This window comes from Bombina bombina, chromosome 4 (genome assembly GCF_027579735.1).
Source record: "Bombina bombina isolate aBomBom1 chromosome 4, aBomBom1.pri, whole genome shotgun sequence".
NCBI classification, from domain to species: Eukaryota; Metazoa; Chordata; class Amphibia; order Anura; family Bombinatoridae; genus Bombina; species Bombina bombina.
In genome coordinates, this window is record NC_069502.1 from 546,448,872 (window position 1) to 546,464,863 (window position 15,992).

The 15,992-nt window shown below is 38.9% G+C and overlaps 1 protein-coding gene across 2 annotated transcripts in view; it reads left to right on the forward strand.

Annotated features, from left to right (window-relative positions):
* Positions 1 to 15,992, forward strand: part of DOP1A (DOP1 leucine zipper like protein A) — a 176,311-nt gene that overhangs the window by 89,157 nt on the left and 71,162 nt on the right. For both annotated transcript variants that reach the window (XM_053710480.1, XM_053710479.1), the window contains 2 exons: positions 12,393 to 12,667; positions 13,074 to 13,226. In XM_053710480.1, coding sequence (XP_053566455.1) covers positions 12,393 to 12,667; positions 13,074 to 13,226 — 428 coding nt within the window. The remainder of the gene's footprint in view (positions 1 to 12,392; positions 12,668 to 13,073; positions 13,227 to 15,992) is intronic.

Below are 15,992 nucleotides of genomic sequence, written 5' to 3' on the forward strand. Positions count from 1 at the left end.
CTAATCTAATAGCCCTATCAAAATAAAAAAGCCCCTCAAAATAAAAAAAAACCCTAGCCTAAACTAAACTACCAATAGCCCTTAAAAGGGCCTTTTGCAGGGCATTGCCCCAAAGAAATCAGCTCTTTTACCTGTAAAAAAAATACAAACAAGCCCCCAACAGTTAAACCCACCACTCACACAACCAACCCCCCAAATAAAATACTAACTAAAAAACCCTAAGCTCCCCATTGCCATGAAAAGGGCATTTGGATGGGCATTGCCCTTAAAAGGGCATTTAGCTCTTTTTCCGCACAAAAGCCCTAATCTAAAAATTGTGGCATCTTCTATCTTCATCCATCCGGCGCGGAGCGAGTACATCTTCCAGACATCCGGCACGGAGCATCCTCTTCTCTTGACGTCTAACGAAGAATGAAGGTTCCTTTAAAAGACATCATCCAAGATGGCGTCCCTAGAATTCCTAGAATTCTATCAGCCAATCGGAATTAAAGGTGAAAAAATCCTATTGGCTGATGCAATCAGCCAATAGGATTGAGCTTCAATCCTATTGGCTGATCCAATCAGCCAATAGGATTTTTTCACCTTTAATTCCGATTGGCTGATAGAATTCTATCAGCCAATCGGAATTCAAGGGACGCCATCTTGGATGACGTCACTTAAAGGAACCTTCATTCTTCGTTAGACGTCAAGAGAAGAGGATGCTCCGCGCCGGATGTCTTGAAGATGAACCTGCTCCGCGCCGGATGGATGAAGATAGAAGATGCCGTCTGGATGAAGACTTCTGCCCGGTTGGATGAAGGTTTCTGCCCGGTTGGATGAAGACTTCTGCCGCTTCGTTAAGGATTGATGTCGGGTCTTCAAAAACTGGAAGTGGATCTTCAGGGGTTAGTGTTAGGTTTTTTTAAGGGTTTATTGGGTGGGTTTTATTTTTAGATTAGGGCTTTTGTGCGGAAAAAGAGCTAAATGCCCTTTTAAGGGCTATGCCCATCCAAATGCCCTTTTCAGGGCAATGTGGAGCTTAGGTTTTTTTTAGTTGGGATTTTATTTGGGGGGTTGGTTGTATGGGTGGTGGGTTTTACTGTTGGGGGGTTGTTTGTATTTTTTTTTTTACAGGTAAAAGAGCTGATTTATTTGGGGCAATGCCCTGAAAAAGGCCCTTTTAAGGGCTATTGGTAGTTTAGTTTAGGCTAGGTTTTTTTTTTATTTTGATAGGGCTATTAGATTAGGTGTAATTAGTTAAATATCTGATAATTTCTTTTTTTATTTTGCGTAATTTAGTGTGGTTTTTTTGTAATTTAGGTAATTGTATTTAATATATGTAATTTATTTAATTGTAGTGTAAGGTTAGGTTTTATTTTACAGATAAATATGTATTTATTTTAGCTAGGTAGTTAGTAAATAGTTAATAACTATTTAGTAACTATTCTACCTAATTTAAAATAAATACAAACTTGCCTGTAAAATAAAAATAAACCCTAAGCTAGCTACAATGTTATTAGTTATATTGTAGCTATCTTAGGGTTCATTTTAAAGGTAAGTATTTCATTTTAAATAGGAATTATTTTGGTAATGATAGTAGGTTTTATTTAGATTTATTTTAATTATATTTAAGTTAGGGGGTGTTGGGGTTAGACTTAAGTTTAGGGGTTAATAAATTTAGTATAGTGGCGGCGACGTTGGGGGCAGCAGATTAGGGGTTAATAATAATTAATTAGTGTTTGTGATGCGGGAGTGCGGCGGTTTTGGGGTTAATATGTTTATTATAGTGGTGGCGATGTCCGGATCGGCAGATTAGGGGTTAATAATAATTAACTAGTGTTTGTGATGCGGGAGTGCGGCGGTTTCGGGGTTAATATGTTTATTATAGTGGTGGCGATGTCCGGATCGGCAGATTAGGGGTTAATAAGTATAATGTAGGTGTCGGCGATGTCGGGGGCAGCAGATTAGGGGTTAATAAGTGTACGATTAGGGGTGTTTAGACTCGGGGTTCATGTTAGGGTGTTAGGTGTAAACATACATTTTGTTTCCCCATAGGAATCAATGAGGCTGCGTTACAGAGCTTTACGCTGCTTTTTTGCAGGTGTTAGACTTTTTTCCAGCCGGCTCTCCCCATTGATGTCTATGGGAAAATCGTGCACAAGCACGTAAAACAGCTTACCGCAGCTTTCAGCAGCGTTGGTATTGGAGTGCGGTATGGAGCTCAATTTTGCTTTACGCTCACTTCTTGCCTGTTAACGCCAGATTTTTGTAAACCTGTAATACCAGTGCTGTAGGGAAATGAGCGGTGACAATAACTTACAAGTTATTACCGCACTGCTCATAACGCAAAACTCGTAATCTAGCCGTAACATTTTAGATTTACTATATTAAAATACCGGCCCCACAGTAGGAACTCAATTCAAGTCACTACACCTTTTATTACTGAGATTTAAATCTTTTTTTCAATACTGCATATGTCCACCTTTATTTTTGATGACAGACTCAATCCCTCCTTGGCATGGTGGATATTAGTGTTGCATACATTTCTGGAGAGATGTTCTGCCATTTTTCCGAGACCATTTTTTTCAGCTGCTGTTTGCTGGAGAGGTTGTATTGCTATACTTTTCACTTTAAATTACCCAAAAGGAGTTCTGTTGAATTCTTGTCAGGCAACATACTTGGCCAGGTCATAGTTTTCACTTTTTTGTTCTTTAGAAACTAATTGCTGATGTTGGCAGTGTGCTTTGGATCATTATCATACTGGAATATTCTTCTTCTGCCAAGCTTCTAGAGACTATTGGGCCGATTTATCATTGCGTCAATCTCGACGCATTTGCTGGAGTAAATACGCTCGCCAGACATTGCTGCAGCAAATCTATATTTGATGGCCTTATTTATTAAAAAGTGTATATATATATATATATATATATATATATATATATATATATATATACAAAACATGGGGTGGGGTCAGCACTCTCAGACCGGACCGGGTACACATCCTATGACCCTGCAACATGCACAGCCCTGGGTGCAAACCAGCACTCTCAGGAAGCTGCACTGCCACCAGAGTCACAGTCAGTTAACCCCAGTCAGGCCTGGGTGCAAGGCCCAAACAAGGAAAATTACAAAAAATAATATTTTTTAATATAAACACACAGAAAAAGTCCAGCACTCACTCACAAGCTCTCAACTAAGATAAAAAGCAGCAATGGAAGAATTAGTTACCGCATCTGGCCAAATGGGAAAAGCCCAGGTACCTCGTCAAGGTTTCTTCCAAATACACCTGGGTCCCTAAACAGCCACACAATGCAGGCTCACAATCAAACAACTGTGAAAAAAAGCAACTGTGAAAAAATGGAGGGTGCACAGGCTTATGTAATTTCCCAAACATATACAAAACATGGGGTGGGGTCAGCACTCTCAGACCGGACCGGGTACACATCCTATGACCCTGCAACATGCACAGCCCTGGGTGCAAACCAGCACTCTCAGGAAGCTGCACTGCCACCAGAGTCACAGGCAGTTAACCCCAGTCAGGCCTGGGTGCAAGGCCCAAGCAAGGAAAATTACAAAAAATAATATTTTTTAATATAAACACACAGAAAAAGTCCAGCACTCACTCACAAGCTCTCAACTAAGATAAAAAGCAGCAATGGAAGAATTAGTTACCGCATATATATATATATATATATGTGTGTGTGTGTGTTAAGTCAGAAATCTCTTGCAAACATATTTACATGTCCCTAAATTCCTTTTTTTTGTTCTAAACAATGTTGTCTTTCATATCTCAGTGTTTATGTATACCACTATATGTATATAGTGTAAATATATAATTATTCTGAGCAAGAATAATTGGGAATATAACATGTCATCAGGGTATCATATGTATTTATTTGCAATTAATGGATATTTTAAGGGATGGGCCAGTTTTCTCTCTACACCTGTGTAACCTTTCCTGATTGCAGTGTAGTTTGAAACACCACCCTAGGTGTTTAAAAAATGGGCTGGCATTTAAGATGACATTTCTTAATGAAAATGAAATTCAAGAGAAGGAAGAAAAACACTGAAAATTGCATGACAGTAAAGAGGAGATTTTAAGTTCTGCTGTATCTGATTCATGACAGTTTAATGTTAGGTTCTATGTTCTATTATGTTATAATAGAAGTAAATAGGAAAGTTGATTAAAATTGCTAGTTCTATCTGAATCATGAAAGAAAACATTTGGGTTTAATGTCACTTTTTAATTAAATTTTCCCCTAGCCTTCAAAAATTTTACGGGATAGAAAGATCTAAATTGAAATGTGCATTTCAGTGTTTAAATAGATGCATTTTTGCAGTATGCTTCCATTAGCAAAAATGCTTGTAATAAAATGTATTACTGTTATTACTGGTGTACACACATGCTGTGAGAGCCTGTACACATGTATATAGGCAAGAAAACACCACATCTTCTCAGACACAGACTATGAGTCTGTGTTTCTCTGGCTCGGCTAACTGCCAACTATCTTTCTTTTTTAAGGCACAATGAGTCCATGGATCATCTTAATTACTAATGGGATATTCACCTCCTGGTCAGCAGCAGGAGGGAAAGAGCACCACAGCAGAGCTGTTAAATAGCTCCTCCCTTCCACTTCAGTCATTCTCTTTGCCTACATTAGTGATAGGAAGTGGCAAAGTGAGGTGTTAGATTAGATTCTTCAATAAAGACTTTATTATTTTTAAAGTGGTGCCAGAGTGTGCTGCTTTGTACTAGAGTGTAGCCATAGTCCATATCAGTCTCTTCAGTAGAGCTTTTGGTGGCTTTAAAGCAATGGGAACTTGTGGGACATAATTCTCACTGCGCCCCCCAAACTGATGCTGCCCTACCCATGATAGCCTAAGTAATAGATAACTCTGGCTTTATCTATCTCCACAGGGCTATGGGAGGGAGAGGACCTCCTAAACCTGCTGAGCTGCCCTGCTGTCGGGCAGAATACAAAGGTAAGTGCTGACTTTTTTATTCTGGGTCCAAAATCTCAGATGAGTGAGGCACTTTATAAAAAATCATGCGGCTAGATTTGGAGTTTTGTCGGTAACGACCCGAAAAACTAACGCCGGCTTTTTTCTGGCCGCACCATAAAAATAACTCTGGTATTGTTCCGATCAGCCAATAGAATGCGAACTTGATTCTGATTGGCTGATTCCATCAGCCAATCAGAATATTCCTACCTTAATTCCGATTGGCTGATAGAATCCTATCAGCCAATCGGAATTCGAGGGACGCCATCTTGGATGACGTCATTTAAAGGAACCGTCATTCGTCGTTCAGTCGTCGGCCAGGATGGATGTTCCGCGGTGGAGGTCTTCAGGATGCTGCCGCTTCGCTCCGGATGGATGCCGCTTGGATGAAGACTTCAATCGGATGGAAGACCTCTTCTGCCCCGCTTGGATGAAGACTTCAGCCGGATCATGGACCTCTTCAGCCCCCCGCTTGGGCTTGGATCAGGACATCGGAGGAGCTCTTCTGGACGGATCGGTGTGATACCCGGTGAGGTGAAGACAAGGTAGGATGATCTTCAGGGGCTTAGTGTTAGGTTTATTTAAGGGGGGTTTGGGTTAGATTAGGGGTATGTGGGTGGTGGGTTGTAATGTTGGGGGGCTTGGGTATTGTATGTTTTTTTTTACAGGCAAAAGAGCTGTATTTCTTGGGGCATGCCCCGCAAAGGGCCCTGTTCAGGGCTGGTAAGGTAAAAGAGCTTTGAACTTTAGTAATTTAGAATAGGGTAGGGCATTTTTTTATTTTGGGGGGCTTTGTTATTTTATTAGGGGGCTTAGAGTAGGTGTAATTAGTTTAAAATTGTTGTAATATTTTTCTTATGTTTGTAAATATTTTTTTATTTTTTGTAACTTAGTTCTTTTTTATTTTTTGTACTTTAGCTAGTTTATTTAATTGTATTTATTTGTAGCAATTGTATTTAATTAATTTATTGATAGTGTAGTGTTAGGTTAATTGTAGGTAATTGTAGGTAGTTTATTTAATTAATTTATTGATAGTCTAGTGTTAGGTTTAATTGTAACTTAGGTTAGGATTTCTTTTACAGGTAAATTTGTAATTATTTTAACTATTTTAGCTATTAAATAGTTCTTAACTATTTAATAGCTATTGTACCTGGTTAAAATAAATACAAAGTTACCTGTAAAATAAATATTAATCCTAAAATAGCTATAATATAATTATAATTTATATTGTAGCTATATTAGGATTTATTTTACAGGTAAGTATTTAGCTTTAAAATAGGAATAATTTTATTTAATAAGAGTTAATTAATTAGGGGGTGTTAGTGTTAGGGTTAGACTTAGCTTTAGGGGTTAATACATTTATTAGAATAGCGGTGAGCTCCGGTCGGCAGATTAGGGGTTAATAATTGAAGTTAGGTGTCGGCGATGTTAGGGAGGGCAGATTAGGGGTTAATACTATTTATTATAGGGTTAGTGAGGCGGATTAGGGGTTAATAACTTTATTATAGTAGCGCTCAGGTCCGGTCGGCAGATTAGGGGTTAATAAGTGTAGGCAGGTGGAGGCGACGTTGAGGGGGGCAGATTAGGGGTTAATAAATATAATATAGGGGTCGGCGGTGTTAGGGGCAGCAGATTAGGGGTACATAAGGATAACGTAGGTGGCGGCGCTTTGCGGTCGGCAGATTAGGGGTTAATAAGTGTAGGTAGGTGGAGGCGACGTTGTGGGGGGCAGGTTAGGGGTTAATAAATATAATACAGGGGTCGGCGGTGTTAGGGGCAGCAGATTAGGGGTACATAAGGATAGCGTAGGTGGCGGTCAGCAGATTAGGGGTTAAAAAATGTATTCGAGTGTCGGCGATGTGGCGGGACCACGGTTTAGGGGTAAATAGGTAGTTTATGGGTGTTAGTGTACTTTAGAGTACAGTAGTTAAGAGCTTTATGAACCGGCGTTAGCCCAGAAAGCTCTTAACTACTGACTTTTTTCCTGCGGCTGGAGTTTTGTCGTTAGATGTCTAACGCTCACTTCAGAAACAACTCTAAATACCAGAGTTAGAAAGATCCCATTGAAAAAATAGGATACGCAATTTACGTAAGGGGATCTGCGGTATGGAAAAGTCGCGGCTGAAAAGTGAGCGTTAGACCCTATTTTGAGTGACTCCAAATACCGGCGGTAGCCTAAAACCAGCGTTAGGAGCCTCTAACGCTGGTTTTCACGGCTAACGCCAAACTCCAAATCTAGGTGATGGGATATAACTCCTATACATTAAATGGAGTGATTTCGAAATTACAGCATTTTATAACAGGCACGGGGCTGAGGAGAGTGGCTTATTTCTTGGGGGGTTTTTATTGAGAAAAATGATGTTTTTTCCTAAGTAGCTGAGTCTCTTTGGTCTCACATTTTTGGGCTAACCACTACATACAAGGTAGTAGCCGAATTGGCCCCCAGATAGGTTCTTGGGCTCCCGGTAGTGTATTAGTTGTTAAATTAACTCTCTTATCCTACTAAATTAAACATCGTAGTTAGGATAATGGCGACTGGGTGCATGCTATGTAACGCCCACGATGGGCGGATATTCGGGTGGTGCCTTTTTTTTGGGCTGCGCACCTAGTGTGTTAAGGCTGTACTGAGAAGAGAGCGTGATGTAGTGATGTCCATGATGGGCGGACCTACGCAAATGGGAGCGTAGTGGCGCTAATTTGGACTGCGCACTTGATTCTCAAGCTCCGTTGTCGGAAACGGAAGAACCCTTTACACTGTGCAAAGTGGTACAGAGATTGCAGCTATGGTCCGGTTCATTATGTACTCAGTTAATAGAGCATATGATAGGGTCCCTGCTGATCGCAGTCCGCTATGTAACTAGTTGCACAGTCTAGCATTTGCAGCAATTGGAATTAAAGATAATAATTCTAAGACTTTCTGAAGTAACGTTATGTTATTTTTTATGTTATATTATGTTTATAGAAACATATTAGAAGGGCAGATGGACACCTCAGCAAGGTTTAGCTGAGGTGTGGTTAAAGGGACACTGTACCCAAATTTTTTTCTTTCGTGATTCAGATAGAGCATGGCATTTTAAGCATCTTTCTAATTTACTCCTATTATCAAATTTTCTTCATTCTCTTGGTATCTTTATTTGAAATGCAAGAAAGTAAATTTAGATGCCGGCCCATTTTTGGTGATCAACCTGGGTTGTTCTTTCTGATTGGTGGATAAACTCATCCACCAATAAAAAAGTGCTATCCAGAGTTCTGAATAAAAAAACAGCTTAGATGTCTTCTTTTTAAAATAAAGATAGCAAGAGAACGAAGAAAAATTGATAATAGGAATAAATTAGAAAGTGGCTTTAAATTGCCTGCTCTATCTGAATCATGAAAGTAAAAATTTGGGTTCAGTGTCCCTTTAACTTTGACATTACTTAAGTACTATTTTAGTTTGTGCTGCACAACAAGAATAAAATGTTACAGCTTAAAATTTAAAGAAACAGTAACGTTGTTTTATCTATTAATTTTATTAAAGGAATTTCAGCTATTTCTTTGTTAATTCATCCGTTGTGACTTAGGATGGAACAAAAGCACACAAAAATAGTTACTTTTAAGATTTAAAGAGACAGTAACGTTTTTTTATGTGTACATTTTATTAAAAGAATTTCAGCTGTTTATTTGTTAATTCATCCTTTGTGACTTAGGATGCAACAAAAGCACACTAAAATGAAGTTACTTTTAAGATTTAAAGAAACAGTAACGTTTTTTATGTGTACATTTTCATATTTTTTTTTTCTCTTTTCTGAACCTACTCCTTCTAAGGCGATTGCTGTTTAGGAGTCTGTTGACTGGTCAAGTTATGCCACAAATTTCCTCCGATAGTGTCTCACAAAATTTTATGGCCCACATGCAGTGTCCTGCGCTTCCTTCACTCCATTCGGAGTTATGATGCATTATATGTTTTTTTTCCATGAGGTAGAAAACATTTCTAGTGGAACTATTTCAGTAGTTACTGAAGGAGGAAGATACTTGGGATTATCTGAGAGCGAATTAGAAATGGGATGTACATCAGGGCAACCAGCTGTGCATTTTGCTACCGTCACTAGTGCAACGGAATATTGGTTTGATGCGTTGTCTGATGCTACTAAGTCAGAAACTCCCCTGGATAAAATCCAGGATAGGATAAAAGCTTTCAAAGTTGGCTAACTATTTTATTTCAAACAAACTAGGAGCATAGGTTTCTCTGTTCCAGCTCATAGAGCCTTATGGTTAGAGCCTTATTCTATGGATATATGCTCTAAGTCTAATCTTTTAGTGCTTCCTTACAAGGGATAGACCTTGTTGGGACCTGGCTTGACGGAAATAATCTCTTTTGAAATTAAAAAAAAAAAAAAACAAATAGCCTGCTGTTGCATCAAACACAGCATAAAGGTCATACCACCAATCCGGGACCGGATCTTTTAGTACCCAGGGATACAAGTTAGAGTTCAAATTTTCCTCCCAGAGGCAGGTTTCTGCTTTCAAGATTATCTGAAGATCAGACTAAAAGGCGAGGTGTTCTTAATCTGCGTAGGGGACCTCTCAGACCTGGGAGTGATTGTTCCAGTTCCAATACAGGGTCTGGGTTTTTTATCCCAATCGGGTTGTGGTTCTTAAAAAAGAGGGAACCTTCTGACCACTTTTTTAGATCTCAAGAGTCTAAACAAATTTCTTACTGTACCGTCCTTCAAGATGGAAACTTTGTTCCATTCTTCCCTTGATCCAAGAGGGCCAATTTATGACAACAGTGGATTTAAAGGATGCGTATCTTCATGTGACATTTTCAAGAATTGTCTCAAGGGTAACTTTCTTGGGAACTATAATAGATTCCATCTCCAATGAAGATTTTTCTGACAGAAGTCAGGAAATCAAAGATTATCGATACTTGTCTAGTCCTTCAGTCCACTCCTAGGCCTTCAGGGGTTCAGTGCATGGAGGTAATCGGGCTGATGGTGGCGGCATCATCCCGTTTGCTTGGTTCCACCTCAGACCTCTGTAGTTGAGCATGCTCAAGCAATGTAATGGAGATTATACAGGTTTGTCTCCTCGAATACTACTGAAGCAGGAGACAAGTGATTCTCTTCAATGGTGGTTGTCTCTGGATTATCTCTCCCAGGGAACCTGCTTTTGCAGACCATCTTGGGTGTTTGTGACAACAGACACCAGCCTTCTGGGGTGGGGAGCAGTCAGGGGCTCTTGAAGGCTCAGGGAGCTTGCACTCAGAGTCTGTTCTTTCTATAAACATTCTGGAGCTGAGAGCGATCTACAATGCTCTTCTGGCCTGGCCTCAGTTAGCCACGATCCAGTTTATCGCGTTCCAGTCGGACAACATATCTTCAGTGGAGGAACGAGGAGTTCCTTAGCGATGACAGATGTAAACAAAATAATCCAGTGGGCAGAAGTCCACTCTTGTTACCTATCGGCGATCCACATCCCAGGGATGGACAATTGAGAAGCTGATTTCCTGAACAGGTAGACTTTTCATCCTGGAGAGTGGGAACTCCATCCGGAAGTGTTCTCAAGCTTAGTTTTCAAGTGGGGTCACCCAGAATTGGATCTCATGGCATCCCGTCTAAATGCCAAGCTTCCAAGATACGGGTCGAGGTCCAGGGGTCCCCAGGCGGAACTGATAGATGCTTGGCGGTCCATTGGATTTTCAGGCTAGCATACCTATTTTCTCTGTTTGCTCTTCTTCCTTGGGTAATTGCTCAAATCAAACAGGAGAGGGCTTCAGTGATTCTGATAGCTTTTGCTTGGTCTCCCAGGATTTGGTATGCGGATCTGGTGGAGGTGGCATCTCTACTGTATTGGAAACTTACGTTGAATTTTATCCAAGCGAGGATTTTTCTGATTCGGTCATAGAAGACCATGATTCAGGCTCGTAAGCCTGTGACTAGAATGATTTACCTTAAAATTTAGCATAAATACCTTTTTATTGATGTGAATCCAAGTGCTACTCATGGAGTATGGTTAGAATTTCTAGAATTTTGTCTTTTCTCCAAGAGGGTTTGGAGAAGGGATTATCGACGAGTTCTTTAAGAGATCTCGGCCTTATCTATTTTGTTATGCAAACATCTTTCGGTTGTTCCAGATGTTCAATCATTTTATCAGGCCTTGGTTAGGATCAGGCCTGTGTTCAAACCAGTTACTCCTCCATGGAGGATTAATTTAGTTCTCAGAGTTCTTCAGGTTCAGTTTGAGCCTATGCATTCCTTAGATATTAAGTTACTATCTTGGAAAGTTTTATTTCTTGTACCTATTTCTTCTGCTTGGAGAGTGTCAGATCTCTCAGCATTACAGTATGAGTCTCCTTTAGCTTATTTTCCATTTAGATAAGGTAGTTTTACGTACTAAATTAGGATTTCTTCCTAAGGTTGTTTCTGATCTGTACATTGATCAGGAGATTGTTGTTCCTTCCTTGTGTCCTAATCCTTTTTCTCAAAAGGAAAGTCTTCTGCACAATTTGGACATGGTCCAAAGATGACTAAGGACTTTCGCTTGTCTTCTTCTTGTTTGTGGTTTTCTCGGGAAAGCGTATGGGACAGAAATCTACAGATACTTCTTTCTTTTGGGCTGAAGAGCATATTACGTTTTGCTTATGAGTCGGCTGGACAGCAGCCTCCCAAGAGAGTTACGGCTCATTCCACAAGGGCTGTTACTTCCTCATGGGCATTCAAAAAATGAAACTTCTGTAGAACAGATGTTCAAGGCTGCAACCTGGTCCTCTCTTCTAATTTTTTTCAAGGTTTTGCAAATTTGACTCTCTTACCTCGACTGAGGCTGTTTTTGGGAGAAAGGTTCTTCAAGCAGTGGTGCCTTTCGTTTAGGTTCCCTGTCTTGTCCCTCCCATATCATCTGTGTACTCTAGCTTGGGTATTGAATCCCATTCGTAATTAAGATGATCCGTGGACTCATCGTGTCTTAAAAAAGAAAATTACCTGATAAATGTATTTATTTTTTGACACAATGAGTCCACGGTCCGCCCTGTTCTTTTAGACAGGTTGTGGGTTATTGTAAACTTCAGACACCTCTGCACCTTGGCTTTTCCTTTCTCTTCCTAACTTTGGTCGAATGACTGGAGTGGGAGGGAGGGGAGGAGCTATTTAACAGCTCTGCTGTGGTGCTCTTTGCCTCCTCCTGCTGACCAGGATGTGAATATCCCATTTGTAATTAAGATGATCCGTGGACTCATTGTGTCAAAAAAGAAATAAATTTATCAGGTAAGCATAAATTTTCTTTTTCCCTTTTGAATTCCCAACAGTTTCCCAGAGGGTAAGGAAGTGAACATGTGACAAACCTAGACAGTTACCATAAGCAGTGAACAAAAGAGAAAATAATTAAATGTGAAGTGATACAAATCCAGCTGCAATATTTCTGTTCTTCCCTTTCAGACTGTGAGCAAGTGCAGCCTCCTGTTTGGTTGCAGACTCTTATGAACGCATGCAGTGTGGTAGTTGACTTCAGTATTCAGAGTGTTGCAATATCTTTAGTCATGGATTTGGTGGGCCTGACGCAGTCTGTCGCATTGGTTGCTGGAGAAAGTACAAACAGTTTGGAGCCTTCTCAGCCGTTAAGTCCCAACCAAGGGCGTGTTTCTGTTGTTATTAGGCCGCCCCTCACAGAAGGCAATTTAAGATACATGGCAGAGAAAACTGATTTCTTTAAGGTAAGGCTGATCATGCTTTTAGTCAAAAGGTTTAACTGATACTGTACAGTAGATTCAGCTTCTTGACTTGTTTTAAAATTACATTAGCTATTCTTTTCTTTTTCTTCGTAAATTGACTTCCTGAACATCCATTGTGTGAGTTCTTTAAGGAATGCACTAATGGAAATACCCTCAAACCCTCTTCTTGGATGTCTGTCTGATGTTATATTGTCCCTTTTTCATCTACTCGATATTTGCTTACTACTGATCTGTACATTCCGAACCTTTGGATCTTGTCCCAGAAAAAAAAACAAATCATAAAGGCTAATATTTACTATTATCTCACCAAGTTTAAACACATTTTAGTTTCTGCCTGTTATTTTTCTAGATGTATGTGGTATTTATGTTTTTGCTTTTTTAAACTTAGACTGTTGCTCTTACACTGTGGGAGCAGTTGGGAGACAGAAGTCCGCAGCACCACCAGAGGAGTGTGGAACTTTTCTACCAGCTCCATAACCTTGTTCCATCTTCCAGCATATGCGAGGATGTCATCAGCCAGCAACTAACTCACAAAGACAAGGTCATTCATTTTCACACAAAAAAAAACATTTTGTCTAATTTGATAATTTAATGTTTTAGTTATGAAGCTTTGGAAGATAAATAGGACATGACTGCTACAGTTCTGTCTCTAATAATTTAGCATCTGTTATTTTTGAGATTAAAGGGATATGAAACCCTTATTTTTCTTTCATGATTCAGATAGAGCATGCAATTTTAAGCAACTTTCTAATTTACTCCGTTTATCATTTATTTTTGTTCTTTTTGTATCTTTATTTGAAAAAGCAAAAATGTAAGCTTAGGAGCCAGCCCATTTTTGGTTTAGCCCCTGGGTAGCGCTTGATCATTGGGGGTTACATTTCAACACAAATCAGCAAGCGCTACCCAGGTGCTGAAACAAAAATGGTCTGGCTCCTAAGCTTACATTCTTGCCTTTTCAAATAAAGATAGCAAAAGAACAAAGAAAATTGATAATAGGAGTCAATTAGAAAGTTGCTTAAAATTGCATGCTCTATCTGAATCATGAATGTTTAGTTTTGACTAGACTATTCCTTTAAAGGTACAGTAAACTTACAAACTAATGTTTTTATAATTCTGCACATTAGCTTTCCGGCAGATGTATACATTAAAGTATTGCAGAATATTTTTATGTTAAAGTTCATTTTACCAGAACGCCGCTCCTTGCTCTGCTGAGCGGGTCTGTTTTTTTACACAGCGCATCGCGGCAACACTGTCTAGTCCCAGTGTGCCCGGTTGCGCCATTAAAATGAATGTAGCTCGCTCCTGCTACTAGACCAGAGCTAATGTTAGATAATTCTGCACTGTGTAAGTTAACTGCCCCTTTAAGTATATTATTTGAAGGTTTTGCTTACACAAAGTATATTGTATTATTTTGTCTAAAAAATTGGATGGACCAATAAGTTATAGCCTCCCCCACAATTCCTTCCTGTATAAATAAGAATGACCCCATTTTGTTTCTTCGTAAATTCCAAGTGTGTTAAATGTCTTTTCATGGAATTTCCAAATGCAAACCCATTTCAATACATTTTAAAACCCCACACTATCACAAGTTTTTAAAATGCTTTTGTGACACAAAAATCCCCACACTTCAAATTGGTTCAGTGAAAAAAATGCTTTGCAGCAGAGCAGAGGGATAGCTTGTAAAATTTGGGAGTAAGTTATGCATAAAAAGGTTGTGTAGGAGCAGTACAGTAACAATAATTAGACTATACTCGGCCTTAATAATACAATTCGTCATTTTAAAAAAACATTTTCTTTTTCTTTCTTTTTTGCTCTGAATTGCACCATCTTATTTATGTTGCTAGGATAAGGATTTAGCACTCTTTGACCCAGTTTAGCATATATGCTTATGTCCTCTCCCTTTTTGTGTTCATTAATGTACAAATCTATCAAACTCTACTACAAATTATTATTTTATCTCATGCAAAATAACAGTGTATAATTATTTAACTTACTGGTCTATCACAATCTGGCGTCTTTTAAATTGTGTTTTTAAAGGAGATCATAACTATAATCCGTTTCCATCCGCACTACTCCTAAACCTCTTTTTCTCTCGCTATATGGTTGCTTTGCAACTTTCACAACTCGTTCATGACAGTGCCTACATTACTGAACTCATTATCATGAATGGTCGTTCAAGTTTACAAGTTTAGTAATGTAGGCACTGTCATGAACGAGTTTGCACTTGGCATGCAAGGAGGCGCATCCCCTATAAAAACCTATTGATGAAGACACAATCTCATTTATGGGTCTCTTAGAAAGATACAAATCAGCAGGGTCATGAATTAGCTTAAAAGAAAGTTAAAAAAAAAATTTTTTTAAATGTTTTGCATAGATCCTATCTTGTTTAAAATTCACGTTAAAATGGAAAGCGCCTTTTACAAATAAAAAAATAAATCTTGATTAAAATAATCCTTGTGAAGTTGCAAATTGACCATATTGTGATAGAAAAGAGCGCACAGTCTGCCTATGCTATGGAAATGGCGACTAAGCTGTCTCCTTTAAATACCCAATTTTAATCAGTACTGTAAGTGATAATAACAACAATGCAAGTGTGACTTAAAATCAAATATTAAAAGGACATAATACCCAAATGTTGAAGCACTTGAAAGTGATGCAGCATAGCAGTAAAAAGTGGACGAAAATATCACCTGAACATCTCTATGTAAAAAAAGGAAGATATTTTTACCTAAAAATGTCCTCAGAAGCCACATCCTATTGTAAAGGGACTTTAAGCAGCCAATCAGTATGCTAGGCCTGGGACTTGCAAGGGAGTGTGCATATGGCATGTGCAGGCACAGTCATGTTATTTTCCTACTCAGTTTAAGGAAGTTTACTATGAGATTTGGGGGCGGGGGTTGTATTTAGTTTTTTTTAATTGCAGCTGGACAGTAGTTGATGGATAACTGTTCACACAGCACTTACTGTGGTGAGCTAAAGAAATGTTGAAGTAAAATATATTTTTTACATAGAGATGTTCAGGTGATATTTTCTTGTTAGCTTTTTACAGTTATGCTGCATCACATTCATGTAATTTAGCATATGAGTTTTATGTCCATTTAAAAATGAAATCATAAATCACTCAATGTATAGATTCCCTTTAGCTGTACATGATATTACATAGTCTACACATTTACATATGTATATGTCCCAATGCATATGTAAATGTGGGCCCTGGTGACTGTACAGTATACAGCCTCTCCAGTAGGGATGAATGGAGGTTTAATGAAACAATACCATGTATGTTAATAAACCCCTAGAATGTCTC